Source organism: Orussus abietinus, unplaced genomic scaffold (genome assembly GCF_000612105.2).
Source record: "Orussus abietinus isolate OABI.00-Male unplaced genomic scaffold, Oabi_2.0 scaffold87, whole genome shotgun sequence".
In the NCBI taxonomy this organism is placed as follows: Eukaryota; Metazoa; Arthropoda; class Insecta; order Hymenoptera; family Orussidae; genus Orussus; species Orussus abietinus.
The window spans coordinates 53,303-69,393 of record NW_019396015.1 but is presented as its reverse complement, the minus strand read 5'-3'; the positions used below and the strand labels follow the sequence as shown (position 1 = coordinate 69,393).

General features: G+C 40.7%; 2 protein-coding genes across 5 annotated transcripts in view; one reads left to right on the top strand and one right to left on the bottom strand.

Moving 5' to 3' along the window:
- The window catches only part of LOC105703790, a 148,676-nt gene that overhangs the window by 126,646 nt on the left and 5,939 nt on the right, over positions 1-16,091 (bottom strand). The window contains exons 1-6 of one of the 4 annotated variants that reach the window (XM_012432452.1): positions 15,071-15,251; positions 6,111-6,334; positions 3,051-3,242; positions 2,293-2,550; positions 2,029-2,179; positions 641-709 (exon numbers count right to left, since the gene is read on the bottom strand). In XM_012432452.1, the coding sequence (XP_012287875.1) occupies positions 641-709; positions 2,029-2,179; positions 2,293-2,550; positions 3,051-3,242; positions 6,111-6,302 (862 nt within the window). In that variant the 5' untranslated portion in view covers positions 6,303-6,334; positions 15,071-15,251. Of the gene's footprint in view, positions 1-640; positions 710-2,028; positions 2,180-2,292; positions 2,551-3,050; positions 3,243-6,110; positions 6,335-6,487; positions 6,659-10,826; positions 10,851-15,070; positions 15,252-16,091 lie in introns of those variants that run through there. The other 3 variants (XM_012432455.1, XM_012432453.2, XM_012432454.2) reach the window with 3 other exon arrangements.
- The window catches only part of LOC111674382, a 40,864-nt gene continuing 35,890 nt past the window's right edge, over positions 11,118-16,091 (top strand). Inside the window, exons 1-2 of the transcript XR_002762422.1 lie at positions 11,118-11,394; positions 12,992-13,066. The gene's annotated coding sequence lies outside the window, so the exon portion shown is untranslated. The remainder of the gene's footprint in view (positions 11,395-12,991; positions 13,067-16,091) is intronic.

The following is a 16,091-nucleotide window of genomic DNA, read 5'->3' as shown; positions in this document are numbered from 1 at the left end:
TGGCGACGCGTGTCAAATAAGAGACTACAGGAACAACCGTCGACAAGCGTTGCCAACAATGCCCGCGACAAATGTTACCGTGGAGTGAACGCGGTTTAAGAGAACCACGAATCGTCAGTCCGACTCGTCATAATCTGAATTAAAGCGATTATTCATTAGCATGTTTATATGTACAAATCGTGGAAGGTTTAACGTAGCATCTTCGTGGGCGTATATATGTATATTTATGTACACTTAATGTATACATATATACAGAAGCATGAACACCGAAAGATGTACGAAGCGTCGAGGGATGGGATCCTTTTAGACAAAACTATGTACACACAGGACGTAGTTGTTAATGATTCCACGTGTATCTCCTCTATTTGGGTTACGTTGGTAACGTTCATACAACACAGCTGATTAGCTGCAAACTGCACTCTGCGGACTTGGGGCCCGAATCGCAGCCTCCGAGTGTCAAATGTCTCCTAACGCCTACCAAGACCTACCGAGCTACACACGAGCTTACCATTTCAAACCGTCAAGACTCCTTTCTCCTTCCTTCTGTCTACTCACATTGATACTTGTGATGTAACGGCTAGGTTGTTGCTGTTTGTAATGGTGCTCGCACTACCAAGAAGTTAATTAACTTTCGACTCACCTTGCTGCTCTTGATTCAGTTCGGTACTCCCGTGCGACGGGCCAGGCATTCCTCCCTCGATTCCGCTTCCTAAAAATCCACATATATTTAGTCATTCTGCCGACTGTATTTATCAATTATATCATACGTTATAACGATGCTACCGATTATTTAAAAAAGCTAAACGCAAGGAAAACCATTCCATCCACGTAGCACTTTCTCGCATCTTTATAACGTTATATAACACGCAAAGTGCTAACGCATATGAATGATATCGATTAATCTACTATTTATTAATTTCATGCTACCAAAACATACAAATGGAACAAGTTGCTCGAGCTATAGAAATGACAAATTAACGAAGACAGTTCTAAGTTAACTTTCTACATGTTGTAACCTCCTTTTCAAGTAAACAATGAACAATTATGTCAAAATTAAACAAATTAATTGCGAACCGAGTTACTCTTTCGACAAAGTGTTTCAAATTTAATATCCGTTTCACTACAGCTTCCAGCTTTAAGCAGTTTTTATCATTTCTTATGAGTCGATAAAATGCATAGTAATCAAGTCGAAGGAAATTCTGACCCTCAAACCTCTTCACACACGATCGAGACGCTCGTGTGTGAAGTCTCGATTTATTCATTTATAATTGCGTCTCGATCGTGTGTGAAGAGGTTTGAGGGTCAGAATTTCCTTCGACTTGATTACTATGCATTTTATTATATATATATATATATGTTCTTTCAATGATCTTTTCATCCGCATCTTGCTTATATTAATCCAGCAGAGGTGATATCCAATAATCATTATTCTCGTAAACGTAAGTATGTGTACAAGATATCTATATATTACAAGCATAAATTTAATCACCCGCCACAGTGTTAGCTCAAATTACACGATATGTCAACTTTTATTGATTAAAAAAGGAAGAATCATGATGCCCATTTCTCTTCAGTAATCTTAGGTATTTCTCGCCTTTCAAAGTTTATTTATTCACTGATAAATAAATATAAGAAAAAGGGATATTCACAGATTCTTGTAATCTTATTTGCAGGAACAAAACTACTACACGAATTCCTAATAATTGAAATATCCAAAAGTCTGTCGAACATTTTTCAATTTCACCAATACTTTTCAATCAACACGAAGATCGGTTTAGTCCAAAATGGCGGACCTTGTTTCTCTCACTGCCGAAAATATCCAATTTCAAAGCGACGTGCACTTTCAAGCGAGAAAGATCTAAGCTTCAAACATTAATAAGAACATATTTTAATTTCACTAATACTTTTCAACTTTTGGATAATTGCTTTGGCATGATACAAACAAAACAAGATTACCGTAAGAGAAACGGAAACTATCAGACCCTTGATTATATAACAAAAAAGATAAATGTTGTTAATGTTCATTACCTCCACCATAGGACGGTGGATAGGAGGGTAAAACCTCCATACCACCGTCCAGGCTGAGAAAGCCGCCCGGTAATGTATTGACCTCCTGTTTCGTGACAGGACGTTCGTTGAAGTCATCGTCGCTGCCATATTCGGGTAACTCTATTTTTGGCTGAAAAATCAGAATAACCTGCGTCAACGTGGGTGCTTTTAATCGGTACAGATGGCAGCAGCACATTTAGAGATCAATAAACTCTTGCAAAAGTACGAGTGCATGTAACGCACCTCGACAATATCGATTTCTTTGTAACAGTCAAGCTGAACCTGGGGCTCGATGAGCTGACGAGAGCGAGGTGTGCTGGTGGAACAGGGTGGTGGTACAGAGGGCACTGGACTAGAGTTTTGAGGTGAATCACTTCTTTTACACAGCCTTTTCAGTGGCGGAGGACTCGAAGGTGGTGGAGTCTTACTGCGCTCGTCATCGAAATTCGGTGAGATCAGGCCACGGCCGTTCGATGCGTGAACGTTATTTGTCTTCGAGTGCTGTCAAAAATAATATACCATCTAATTTACGAATCTGATACCTTTAACTAATTGAACCTTATATAACTTGTAAATAGTAGCAAATGTGACCGAAATACTGTGATTCGCGTAAATGATAGAACAGTAATAAATCAAATCTAAAGCTATAATTTGAAATTTAATTTTAAATTATAAACTAATTATAAGAGACCAAAAATATATTAAAATTAGCACAGATATAAGTTCAAAAATTTCTCCGATTTGATTCTTCTTCCACGACCTGGTATAAGCAACTCCGTCCTAGAGATGTATGCAAGATAATTATCTTGATAAGAGTAACTGGAATTATTCTATAAATACACATTAAATAAACGAGCGTGAAGCAATTTCAAAGTAGAATCAGAAATAAAAAAAAAAAAAACCTACCCCTACAGTTAGTGATCATAATGGAAGTAAGAAATAAGAATGTTTTAAATTAAATATAATCATGTCACAATCGTATAGCTATTACAATAGTATACCTTTTCGTTGTGCTGATTGCTTTGAGAATCTGTGAGGCCTCGGATCTGCAGAGATTCGGCGGTACGCAGGAAGGTAGGCAGTTCGGCTTGAGAAATGTTCACTTCCCCAGCATACATGAACTCCAGCAATGATTGCAAGTGTTCAAATTCCACATCCCGCATAAAGATTATCGGATGTTTGCAGGGGTTTGTCTGCAATGTAGTTATAAAACGCGTAAATTAGTCATTCTATCTTCTTGCTTATTAATTTTTTTTGTGACTGACATCATCGATACTGTGAATTAAGTATTAAAGTCGCTATAACGTATCTTTTGGTTTGCTGCATTCGTGTAGTAAGTGCTAAATCTAAATAGCCTGAATCGCAATGTGATTGAGTAACTATTAATGATCATGATATTGCAGGGAAGTTGCACATGGTTACATTTCCTGCAATAACCATGTTTCTTTTTGTCGCAATTACCACTGTGGCATCAATTTGCACAATCATTTTATATAAACTAGATAAAAAACAAAACATAACTCTTGAATCAAATCGTACTTATCGCACTCGTATACAATAACGAGTACTAAACTCAAATATGTCCATGATGTGTTTCTTTTGGTACAGTTTCAAATACAATGGTACTGTATTATATAACGGAGACATGGAATATGAAAATTAAAATGAATCAACAAGGAATAATAACAAGCAATGACATTATCCAATGGTTTTACCAGACGTTTACTCAACAGACGTTATATAACCTTATGGCTATAGCGACCCGTACGCGCATCTAATTTACTAATGTCGAGTAGGAATATTTATAGCATTCGTATCCCACGTACAGGAAAGGTTAACTATAAACTGGAATTAAACCGGCATATTCTCACCTGTGCTCGAGTGCAAAACTTGTTTTATTTACCTTATGGATCGTACTCATCCACTGACTCTGTATGTAGGTCTTACGTTTCTATGTTAATAATTATTTAATTATACTACACTTTGTTACGCTGGTTCTCATCTGTACGAGATGATGCGGTACGGTTCATGGCATGGTTCGTGCAGTAGGTCTGCCAAGTGATTCGAGTTCTTTGTCGACACGACGAAGGTCTTCGAGTAGATGGTATTTGCCTTGTTCAGAGGCTTTGCGACGATAAAGAATGTTTTCCTGTTTAGGGAACACATAAATATACCGGTTTTAATTGTAATTCGTTTAAATACATGTATGGTAACAGCAGATGTTAGTTGGTATTTTATCTAGATCTGTTTAAATTACTGTAAATGTACCATATTCTGTGCAATTTCTGGTAGCGAAGAATGCAGATTCCTGAAAATTGAATTCATGAATTATGTAGTTGGTATGCCCTGTATATATAGTAATGCTTATGGCTAGAGATTCTTAAAATAGTATGATCGTTAAACTTTTGATAATAATATGTAAGGGAAAACTGTTGTCTATGTTGGACAAATATCATTTTACTGTATTAAACACTATCTATTGGATGTACGGTGTAAGATCATGAAAAAGTTAATTAAAGAAGTTGAGGTGACACAGAGGTTAGCCTCGGAAAGTAATTCCGCACTCAACGTTATGAATTTACCTTCATTAAACATATGAAAAGGCATAATCATTGTAAGCACATTCGTAGTCTTGCATACAAAGTAATGACTAAGAGTCACTCATAGATGTGTCTTGGATACATTGTAAACTGCCCAGCTACCTTGCAACTAGGCATGCAACATAGTCACCACAAACAGGGCTCCCTCCGGCAATGGAAAGGTCATAAGATTAAAGACGTCCACATGATTCTACATCTGGCACGACTCGGGACTGTTTCGACAGCTGTATCTATGCAGATTTCAAATAATCTGAACAACGATATATGTTATTCAAATTAAGATTTCCTCGCAAGTCTTTTCCTTTTAAATAAAATATACAAAGAATATAAGACCCTATGACTGAATTCCAGGTTATTTTCCATGCTAAAAAATTCTAAATCTGATTTCAATTCTAAGGTTTGTTTCTTCAACAATAAATATTATATAATTTAATGACGTTATATCAGTGGATGTATCATTCCATCAGCCTTGGGCGATTATAGTCATGAAACTCGATACAACGTAGTCTACATTAGCTTTGAAATTATATAGGCAATACCCTAAAACAAAATGTCTAAATAATGCATACATTAAATACAACGAGAAAAGAAAGATAAATAGAATAAGAAAGTACACGAGGCACAATAAATTCATAACTTTGAGTGCGGATATACTTTCCATGGCTAACCTCTGTGTCACCTCAATTTCTTTAACTTTTTCATGATCTTACATCGTACATCCAATAGATGGTGTTTAATACAGTAAACTGATATTTGTCCAACATAGACAACAGCTTTACCTTACATATTATTATCAAAAGTTTAACGATCATACTATTTTAAGAATCTCTAGCCATAAGCATTACTATATATACAGGGCATACCAACTACATAATTCATGAATTCAATTTTCAGTAATCTTCATTCTTCGCTACCAGAAATTGCACAGAATATGGTACATTTACAGTAATTTAAACAGATCTAGATAAAATACCAACTAACATCTGCTGTTACCATACATGTATTTAAACGAATTACAATTAAAACCGGTATATTTATGTGTTCACTAAACAGGAAAACATTCTTTATCGTCGCAAAGCCTCTGAACAAGGCAAATACCATCTACTCGAAGACCTTCGTCGTGTCGACAAAGAACTCGAATCACCTGGCAGACCTACTGCACGAACCATGCCATGAACCGTATCGCATCATCTCGTACAGATGAGAACCAGCGTAACAAAGTGTAGTATAATTAAATAATTATTGACATAGAAACGAAAGAACTACATGCAGAGTCGGTGGATGAGTACGATCCATAGGGTGAATAAAGCAAGGGAGGATGAGGAGACGCGGGTAGAGGGGGGCAGAGAGGGTGATTCGGATAGGAGACAGAGAGAGATAGAGAATACATAGAGATATATAGCGAGAGAAAGAGAGGGAGGGAAGAGGAGAGAGATAGAGGGAGGTGGGCGGTTTTCTAACCTTGAACAACTCCTTAAAGTAAGGGCTGCAGGCCGAGAGGACGACCTTGTGGGCCTGAAGGCGCCTGCCGTCGCAGGCGAAGGTAACGTCGACGAAATCCTCGTCATCGCGCAGCGCCTCGAATTGACTGGTGATGTTCGCCTGAAAGTTGTTCCACCTTAAGCAGAATTGCTGCTGGCCGCTATCCGTCATTCTCTTCCGCTCTCGGGCGCCGTTATCAACACCTGCGGGCACACATCGGGACACCGATATATCAACTCGACAAAGCCGGACCACCGATCACCGATTCTCAGGCCAGACCCATTCTCCCCCTCATCCGACTGTGGAAAAGTGTAAAATGTAAAAAGTCGGAATCGATGACTGAAGAGGAAACGTACGATATAAATAATGACAATCGATAACCAGGTTGGCAGCCTCAGGGAGGAAAAATTCTCTAGGGCGCGACACCGAGCTGCCGCCTCTTTCCGCTCCCGCGCGGCCGACGCGGCGCGCGCCACTCGACTCGCCCAATCGCGGCCGAAGGCGACACTAATCGCACCAATCGGATCCGCCGATCGCCCGATCCGAGCTTGACCGGACGTCCATCGCCGAGATGCCGGACGAGAGACGAAACCGCTGATTTCGAACGCGTTTCAAGGCACGGGAGTGTTCGTGGCAGCACGGGATGCACTGCCCAGCCGCACGGCCGCCGGCTTTGCAGAACCACGGCTACGTTCACGCGGGTCCGCCCACGAAGGACTTCCCAGAGGGTTACTCATCCGCTACCCCCACTCTACCCGCCGAGAGACCAGGCCGTTGCCTCATGTGTGAGAGCGACAGAGACACCTATACATGAGAGATCGGAGGGTCTCCGAACCGTTCCCGTCCCTCGCTCCCCGCTGGTCCACATGTGCTCATACGAACACGTCGCTCTTGCGCATTTCGCAACTAGCTCTAACACGTTCCGAAACGTTCTCTCTTTCTCGATCACTCTTTACAGCCATACGGCGGGAAAGAAAGAAACAGAGATACGCTAGGGTGATTTGAAAAACATTTTCGAATGCCGTAGCGCTACCAACCTGCGACGCGACGACTGTCGGGGCGATCACCGCGATCTCTAGGTTCCTTTTTATTCACCGACGGGACCATGATATTTTTACGATGCATCATTTCTTTTTTCCGTAATTTCTAACAACGTTTAATTGTTTCAGATCTGGATGAGTGAATTGGGATCGCGATGCTCGGAGCTGCGACGCAGCGAGGGACTCCATTCGGGAATTTAGATGGGACTACTGTGATATGAAGATTCATTTGTGTATGATATATGTGCATGTATATGTCATGCATATTTCAGGAAATTTCGCGAACAAATTTTTGGGTACCATATTGCAAGAGAGGGAGAGAACTCCTCCCTGTCCACCTCCCGTACGACTCGCCTATATCTATCGTCCCTCAGCGGGAAATTCGATTATACGGAACATCAAAACGAGGAAATTCACTTTCCTGGTTACCGAGCGATCGTACTCACACATTTTTTCTCTTTACATTACACTTCACTTTACATTATATACGTAATAGTTACACATGGTTTTTGCAACATATCACCCTTAATTTACTTAACTTGCCTAATGCATACATTACGTAAATGTTTCAAGCACGTTACCAGGCGTTTGACTTATGTATTTAATTCCACGCTCACTTAATAATTTTGTACTAAATTTTGAAATGTATCATTCGAAAATATGTTCATAGAAGTGAAACAAATTTGGCAGTTTTTTGCGAGAGTCGATGTAAAGAAATTCGGGGTTCGAGGGCGCATTTTTGTAAAGAAAGGAAAAAGTGGCCAAACGAAGTTTTTAAAGAATTTAAGATATCCTCGAATGGCCAGAAACGTTTATTTATTTTTTGCACGTTTCCTCAAATAGCAATTCGTGATCTCGTGAATATTCTTCATATCCTCCTTGGGCATTTAAAAATATATGTATTTGTCGTCCTGCAATATTTCTGTCATATCGGATCAGAAATACCTGCGGATGCTGAATACACTTATGTAAGATAGCGACACTTCTCAGGGACACCCGTTGAAAGGTTTAGCGGGTTGAAAATAACTTTTTCGCAATATTTTTGAAACTTTCCGAACAATACGCGAGGGTATCCCCGAGATAAAATCTGCCGAAGGAACGTCGAACGCGTCTGGATGGGATTTTTCTCAAAAAGCGTGGGTGGAATACATTTTGTTCAACCGTGCCAAGATGTAAAATTTCATGAAACCGATCACGAAATTAATCAGAAATGTTTTCCGAGCTAATAAATACATGTATCCGCTTAGCTCATTCCTTGCTGGCCTCCTTATCCTGGAGTTATTCTCATTTCGATGCAGACAACTTCTCATAAGCTCGGAGATAACGCGTTTTAAAATATGCTGACTCCACACCTTACCGCGTTATTAAATCTAATCGGTTCATGGAAAGCCCGTCGTGTATATAGAAAGAATCCAGTTTTAACATTTTATTAAGTAGGCATGATACCACGCAGTTAATTAATTTGAAGATTATAAAAGCAGGTAACAAATGATGAAATAAAAGCGGAGTTTTGGCGTTCACGTGTTCGGCATATGTTCAGGTGCACGGACAATAGATCCGTCTTTGTATCAGACCATTGTCAGTTCTTGCATTGCACCATCCGGTACCATAGTGTGCTATCAACGCGAAGGTCAGTTTAGGCCCGGCTCCGTAACCCGAGTTAATCGAAGTTTAACTGGTTTACATCCGGTTTAAATGTGCCGTAAACCAATTAAACTTCGGTTAACTGTGGAATCGGGCCTTAGTCCAAAATGGCGGACCAATCAATTTCGTACCTCTCATTGCCGAAAATATCCACTTTCGAAGTGACGTGCATTTTCGATGCGAAAGATTTGACCTTTAAACCATTATCGCCGATTACCCTCGTTTGGGAACAAAACATAAGTTACCAGGCATTATGGAGTCCAATTATAATAACTATTATCAGAACTCAACGAGGACTTTAATGAAGGTAAAATGCGTAAAATAGAAAAAAAAAAACTTAATTGGACGCGTTTTATTAAATTATAAATCATTTACCAGCTGTAACTGAAACGTTTATAAACGGCATCAATGTTATCATAGGTAAAAGAAACGGTTTACCCTTTATTGAAAAGGGCCTGCATTAGTGTTAACTTCGTGCATAACACATACTTTCTATTGATTCTTGAATATTCTTGTTTTTTTTCAAAAAAGAAACAAAAATGCGAGAATTTTCAATCGGTCTCATTTAATTTCTGTTAATTTGATATCTCTTAATTTAATGGCGAACAAAATTCAATGCTAAATAAAAAATGAATACAAAAACATAATCAGTGTTAACCATTTTGATAGTTCTATCAAGTTCAAATACTGTCATCTTATAAACAAGCGGGTAAGAAAATGCGAGTGAGGTTTAACGCAGCAGAGAACGAGGTATCATTAAAGATAATCGATTCCTCGTGGTATCTGTTAAAAAAAAAATGAAGATGTAAAAAACAAATACTAAGTTACATCCGATATGTACGACTTCTAGTAAGAAAATTCAAGCGCGCGATCGGTCTCTTTTTGTGAATTACGAATAAGTCACCTATTTTAAGGTGAAGTGAAACACGTCGAGGAACTTGATCAACGTCGATAAAGAAGATTTTTCTAAATACCTACGTTGCCGACATTCGTTTTTATATTGACAGCTGTGTAGAATTATATTGGGTATTGTACCAAATGGCATACTCCACCTGTCGTTTTCGTACAATAATTATAAAGAAATCGAAGTAAAACTCCAGAAATCCTCTGGATTCATGCTTTCTGGGGCCCTAATTGACTGCAGAGGGACCCCCTGCGCCATCTGTGATTTCCAGGTCAATTAAATTTTCACTCCGAGACCTCGTATTACCATCCTTTTAGCATAGAAGCATATACATCACTTTTTTTGCCTTTGTCCCGTTCAAATGCGAGTTTATCGATTAACAGAGTATTCTAAATTGTCGTACAATTTTCCTGACCCTTTCGATTCTCATATCAGAGCCTTCGATAATTGTATGTTGATCGAAATATGAGAGCTCGGCGACATTATGGTTCTGGTCTGGGCTGAGTTAAAAAATCCAAATTTTGAATGTGTCAGGACAATTCTTAGATGATCAGGAGTGACGTGTCAAAGTTTCGGACAGTTTGGTCTAATACCCTTAAAAAAAAGTGTTGTATTCGAATCGACTGATTTGAAGGGGATTTCACTTCACCTTAAATCAAATCGTATCAGAGACTCGTATCATTCATCGCATTGCACGTTATTGCAGCTCACTGTACAACACATCACGCTTTCTTTCATCGCGTTCGACATTCATCTTATCGGAGCCTCAACAGGAGCCAAAGAATTCATAAGTCTCCATAGAAGCCCAGAAGGATACGGTCGTTCGATAAATAGCATGTTAGACAACGGATGGCGGCACTATAATCATCTCTCCATCTCTCTTAATCTTATGGCGATATATAGCGAATTGCATTCTTTCTTTATCTTACCCCCAATACTCGCCTTTCTATATGCGTCTCTTCCTCGCATATGTGAGATATCGTTGGCTAACACATGCGATCTCTCTTTTACCCCCACTTCTAGTTTGTTAGCCAACTTTTAGAGCATCAAGCGCTAACATAGGATCTGGGCTTCTATGAGACTTCTGAATTCTTTGCAGAAGCTTACCCAAGAAACCGTGTCGGACCTCTCGTACCGTCCATCTTCGTTGCACCACTTGGCAGGGTACGCGCGAAGAGGATAAAGAGGTCTCTCGACCCGCGACACGCGGTACCCACGGGACGGCCCATAGTACGGAGGTCCGCCGCGGCAGCGCTCTCGGCGGGTCGCCTCGCACGGCGACGCGAGGAGGCGCAAGAGTACGCGAGAGTGAGGTTAGCTCGGGCGCCATTTTGCCGGCGTCGTCTGCTCTCCCGGGGCGCAGTGGCGCTCTCGGCCGCTGCGGGCGCGTACTTGGCTCGCGGCATCGCTGGGTACCCGTGGCTCGTGCTCTCTGGCAGACGCATGACTCGCTTGGCCGATTATTCGCGAACCCTTGAATCGGCCGTGCCGTGATTCCGCGACTGACGTCGCGCTTCAAGGGCGGAGGGCCGTGGACGCGCGTCGCGCCTCGCATCGGCCGCTCTCGAACGCCCCGATGGCACATCAGTGGTGAAGTGCCCGAGCCAACGGCGGGAGTCAACAAACGTAGTTTTTAACCCCCTGAGCGAGAATGCGCGGCAGGACCGAGCTCTCGGTGAGTAAACGGGGGACGACTCGACGCGAATTACTCGGCCAGCTGCACGAGTCGTCCTTTGCCCAAGGTCGCCTCGCTCGCAGGGACGAGGGGGATCCTCCTCGAGAATCCGCGTCGAGGTAAAATCAATGCGACCGCTGTATCGGTACCGAGACCTCCTCGGTCGCACAGAACGGTTAACCTAATTCCGCCGCGTCTCGCGGTCTAGCCTGTGACCCTTTTCGAGGATGTCAATCGATATGAGAACCTCCGGATCATCCTCGACGGCGCGGGCCGTTCCGTTGGCCTCGACGGCTCTCGAGGCGTCAGCGGAGCTGCACCGACCTCGAGGAGGGCCCTGGAGGCGTCGTCGCTCGTTCGAACCGTTGGAACGATTTTTAGGTTGCGAGAACGAGGGCCTTTTTTACAAATTGGCTACCGATCGGTCGAGTGAATGGGCGCCTCCTGGAAGCGTTGAATGATCTCGGCATTCCTAGGGATTTTCTGTTATATATGGTTATGTATGCTTCAGCCGTGGTGACGAGGTTGTGCAAGAGGAGACACGTGAACGATACAAAAGTGTAAGGTAGTGGCATGATCAGTTGTCGATTGGAAGTATTTTTTTTTTTCAATTGTGGGGGTAGATGGGGAATAGAGGTTTTATTGGGGAGAAGTGGGGAATTGTTTGGCTGTTTGCAATTCATTATTGTTTGGTGCATGCGACGATGACAGCTACGAGTGAACATGGAAGTGAAATAGAGACACGATCTGTGCCAAATAATTCCATTAGGGCCAGTGATGAGTTTGCACCATTTAGAAGAAGTGTATTGCTTGGGAGAATAGATGTATTAATATCCTCCAAGTGGCAATGATAATTTTAATATGGTTTAATAATGTGTCGTTGATGTTATGTGCACGTGTTTATACATGTTGAGCGAAGTAAGAAAGTTTTTGGAGAATCACCGTTAGAAAACAAATGAAGTAATGTCTAGATATCACAGTAATTGATGTTAATTTTTATCCATAAATATAGTCGATTAATTATTTTGTCATCGTTCGTTATGTACGACGACTAGATGCTATGCTAGCGCATCACTGCAGATTTGTATAATCACTGCTTGATCGCACGCATCGCTTTTCTCTCTTAATCGTTTTGTGTCACAATTGTTAATTACTCTCCCTTGGTTCATATATTAAGAGACACTTAATTTGGTCGATTAATAGGAACCTTATGTTGTAACGTTACCGCCGAGACATTTATTCCAGCAAGGTTATTCGACGAACGATGATTTGCTGCGATATTTATCGGTTATCGTCAAATAAAGTTTGATTGCATTTTACATAGAATTGCAAAGTTATATTATTTAATTTACTACAGTTATGGAATTATATCACTTAAATAGCTCGGCAATAATTATTTATTAAATGATAAGATTAGTTTTAAGCTTTCAAAAATTATCTTCACAAAGTGCTTGAAAGAGCGAATCATGTCATGTTTTCCTTTTTGTCATTTTTATCAAATCGATTCATGGAAAGCTAATTTCTCAGCTCTTAGATATTATAAAAATATTTGTCAAATAAATTGCCCTAAATTGATGATAATCATTTTATTTTTCAGTTCGTCTACGCTACCTCTGTTTGGTGATCATTGTGGTTTCCCTCGTGGAAGCCAGGAGTCTGGTAGTACCTAACGGTGAGTGAACTACCGAACCGATGTTACAACTTTTAACATCATTTTTGCTTCTTGGTATTATATAGTACTTTTGATGTTGTTAGTATTATCATGTACAAAGCATGTGAATAAAACTAAGGAATATCGTGGTACTGCAGGATTTTTTCAAAATGCGAGCAGTAAATATATTTATGAAGATGAAATGTGGTTCTCCTTGAATCTTTGAACGATGCAAGGTTGAACCCAGCAAAGAAGGTATGGCTATATTATGAGAAATTCATAATGTCTCATATTACATAATTTATGGGGACCATTTAGTACCATACCTATTAAAAACAATTTGGATACTGTACATTGTATTAACCAAGATTGTTGACTGAAAAGTGTGCAGGGCAATAATGTACCTCTTAGAAAACAATGCATACAGCAGGAGACTCCGTGGAAAAATATGTTTAAACAAAAATTGAGATCGAAGTTGTTTTAAGAGTTGCCTTTTTCAATTCAGAAGCAATTAAGGGGAACGCGAAAACGAAGATATTGCGTTCAAAGAGAAGTAGATATCAAGAATTAGTGCAATCTGTATGAGGATAAAATTCGATTAAAAATTGCTCCAACAAAATATCGGTTTCAGTGTTTTGAATCCTTGTCGAGAGGATCATTTTCTTACGTCTATTCAAAGGACCATTATCGGTATATCCGAAGAAATTTAGCACACTCTAAATAAGTTTATCGTGTACACTGAATCAAACGAAACGTTACTTCAGGGAGGAAGATTTGTCTCGTCAAAGATGATGGGTTTTTGTGAACTTTTTTACGGAACGGACGATCGGATTCATTGAGGTCGACCACGAGCTCCTTGACTATATATTATGGCATTCGTTGGAAAGGACGACGTTGCCAAGGACTCATTCCTTATAAAGAGAAATATATTATGCACCGAGGAAAGTCCACCATTCATTTGGTCAAAATGCCACTTTGATCGTCACGCGTTAAACGCCACGAAAAGATACGAATTTCCTTTTTATGTAGGTTAAATAAAATGAACTAGAAAGCCTGACATATCGTTATAACGATCATCGTTACTTCACGATTAAAAGGTACGTGACACTTATCTCCAAGGGAATCTAAAACCTTAACGTAGGCCATTTGATTTTCCACGATTGACTCGAATTCGAATCGAACGTTTCCACCATTTATATCAAAATCAAATCGCAGGAAAACTCTCCTCTAAACTCCATCAATCGTTACGTCATTCAACATCTCGGGTTCACGTTTCGAGAATAATTCTCCACGGCCTTTCGGAGCAGTATTCACCAACCCTTCATGATCCTTTACTACCCTAAACGCGAGCCACCCTCCACCATCAAAGCGAACCTTAACCCTCTATAACGTCACGTGACTTTTAAGTCATACCCTCGTTTCTCTATATCTTTTGTCTTGTTCGATCGTTTCGATAAAACTCGATGCATCGGGTGCAAAAATAATCGCAGTGATTAACGACCGATTGCGCATAAAAACCGCGATTATATTTTCATCGTTCCAATATCGTTATATGTTCCTCAATGTTATTGTATTCCTTATTGTTCTATCACTCCCTAACATGTACATTGTGAATTAATTGTCAGTTTACGTCGGAAGATGAATGCATTTAGAAAAAAAATGGCCTTGAACCAATGAAATATTCCTTCGAATAGTACCGAAGGATACATATCGTTAATTCAAAGAATAACTATTTCACTCAAATAAATTCCAATTAATTGGATGCAACATTTCTTCGAAATGATAACAATTTATTCCAGTCAAATAATTATTTTTTGACTTAACAAAATATTTTATTGGCGATGTCCAAGCAAATATTTTTTTGGTAGAATTTTTCTTCTCAGGGTGTTTGCTTATTTCACGTTATATCACTTGGACGCGAATAGAAGAAAAAATGGAGCTTTTGCTAAATCCATTCCATTCCCTTCCGTCGGCCCATTTGTTCGTTTGTTTTTGGTCGGGAAACGAGGGAGAAATGGTGCGTACCTTTTTACAAAACGACGGCAGGGGTTTCTCGAGGTCGACTCGGGCCTCCTCGGGTGCTGACGATTCATAGGAAAAGGGAAGAACCTTCGCAAGGGTGGGCGAGGGCGGTCCTCGGTGAGACCCTTCCCGAACGGCTGATCTCGCGGGTCCTCGGCGAAGGATCGAGCGGCGCGCCGTAGCAATCCAGCGGAAGCACCATAGAGCACTGAAAGGCTGCATAACTATTGTATCATATCGGGCAGGCATTACCTTAATCTTGCTAGGAGTCAGGCGGACTTAGCGATGTGCGTACAGCTCGGCGAGAAAGTTTCATCCGAGCCGCGAGCGATAAACTCGACGGTCTTGCTGCCGGTGACCCGCGAAATCATTCCCCGGAGGCCGAGGTCCGAACCCCAAGACCGAAATAGAGGGATGCGAAACCGCGGGTCGCGCTCTATATATGCGTAAGTCTCGATGACCTTACGTCTCGTCGCCGATACGCGACGCAACGCGACCTGCATCGGCCCGACATTGAGCTCGTTTTCTTACGATTACTGGGATTACTCCTGCGGGGGAGGGAAAAATGGAATCCTTGTGACTTCGGGGTTGCCGATAGAGGTTCGGGAGATTTAATAAGTAAAGGATTAGAGGGGGACTTTTTAAGGCGAAGTGAAACCCCCTTCAAATCAGTCGATTCGAATACAACACTTTCTTTTAAGGGTATTAGACCAAACTGTCCGAAACTTTGACACATCACTCCTGATTATCTAAGAGTTGTCCTGACACATTAAAAATTTCGATTTTTGGAAATAATTTTTTAACTTAGCCCAGACCAGAACCAAAATGGCGTCAAGCTCTCATATTTCGATTAACATTCAATTATCGAAGGCTCTGATATGAGAATCGAAAGGGTCAGGACAATTTTACGACAATTTAGAACACTCAGGTAATCGATAAACTTGTATTTGAACGGGATAAAGGCTTAAAAAGTGTTGTATGCGCTTCTATGCTAAAACGATGGGAATACGAGGTCTCGGAGTGA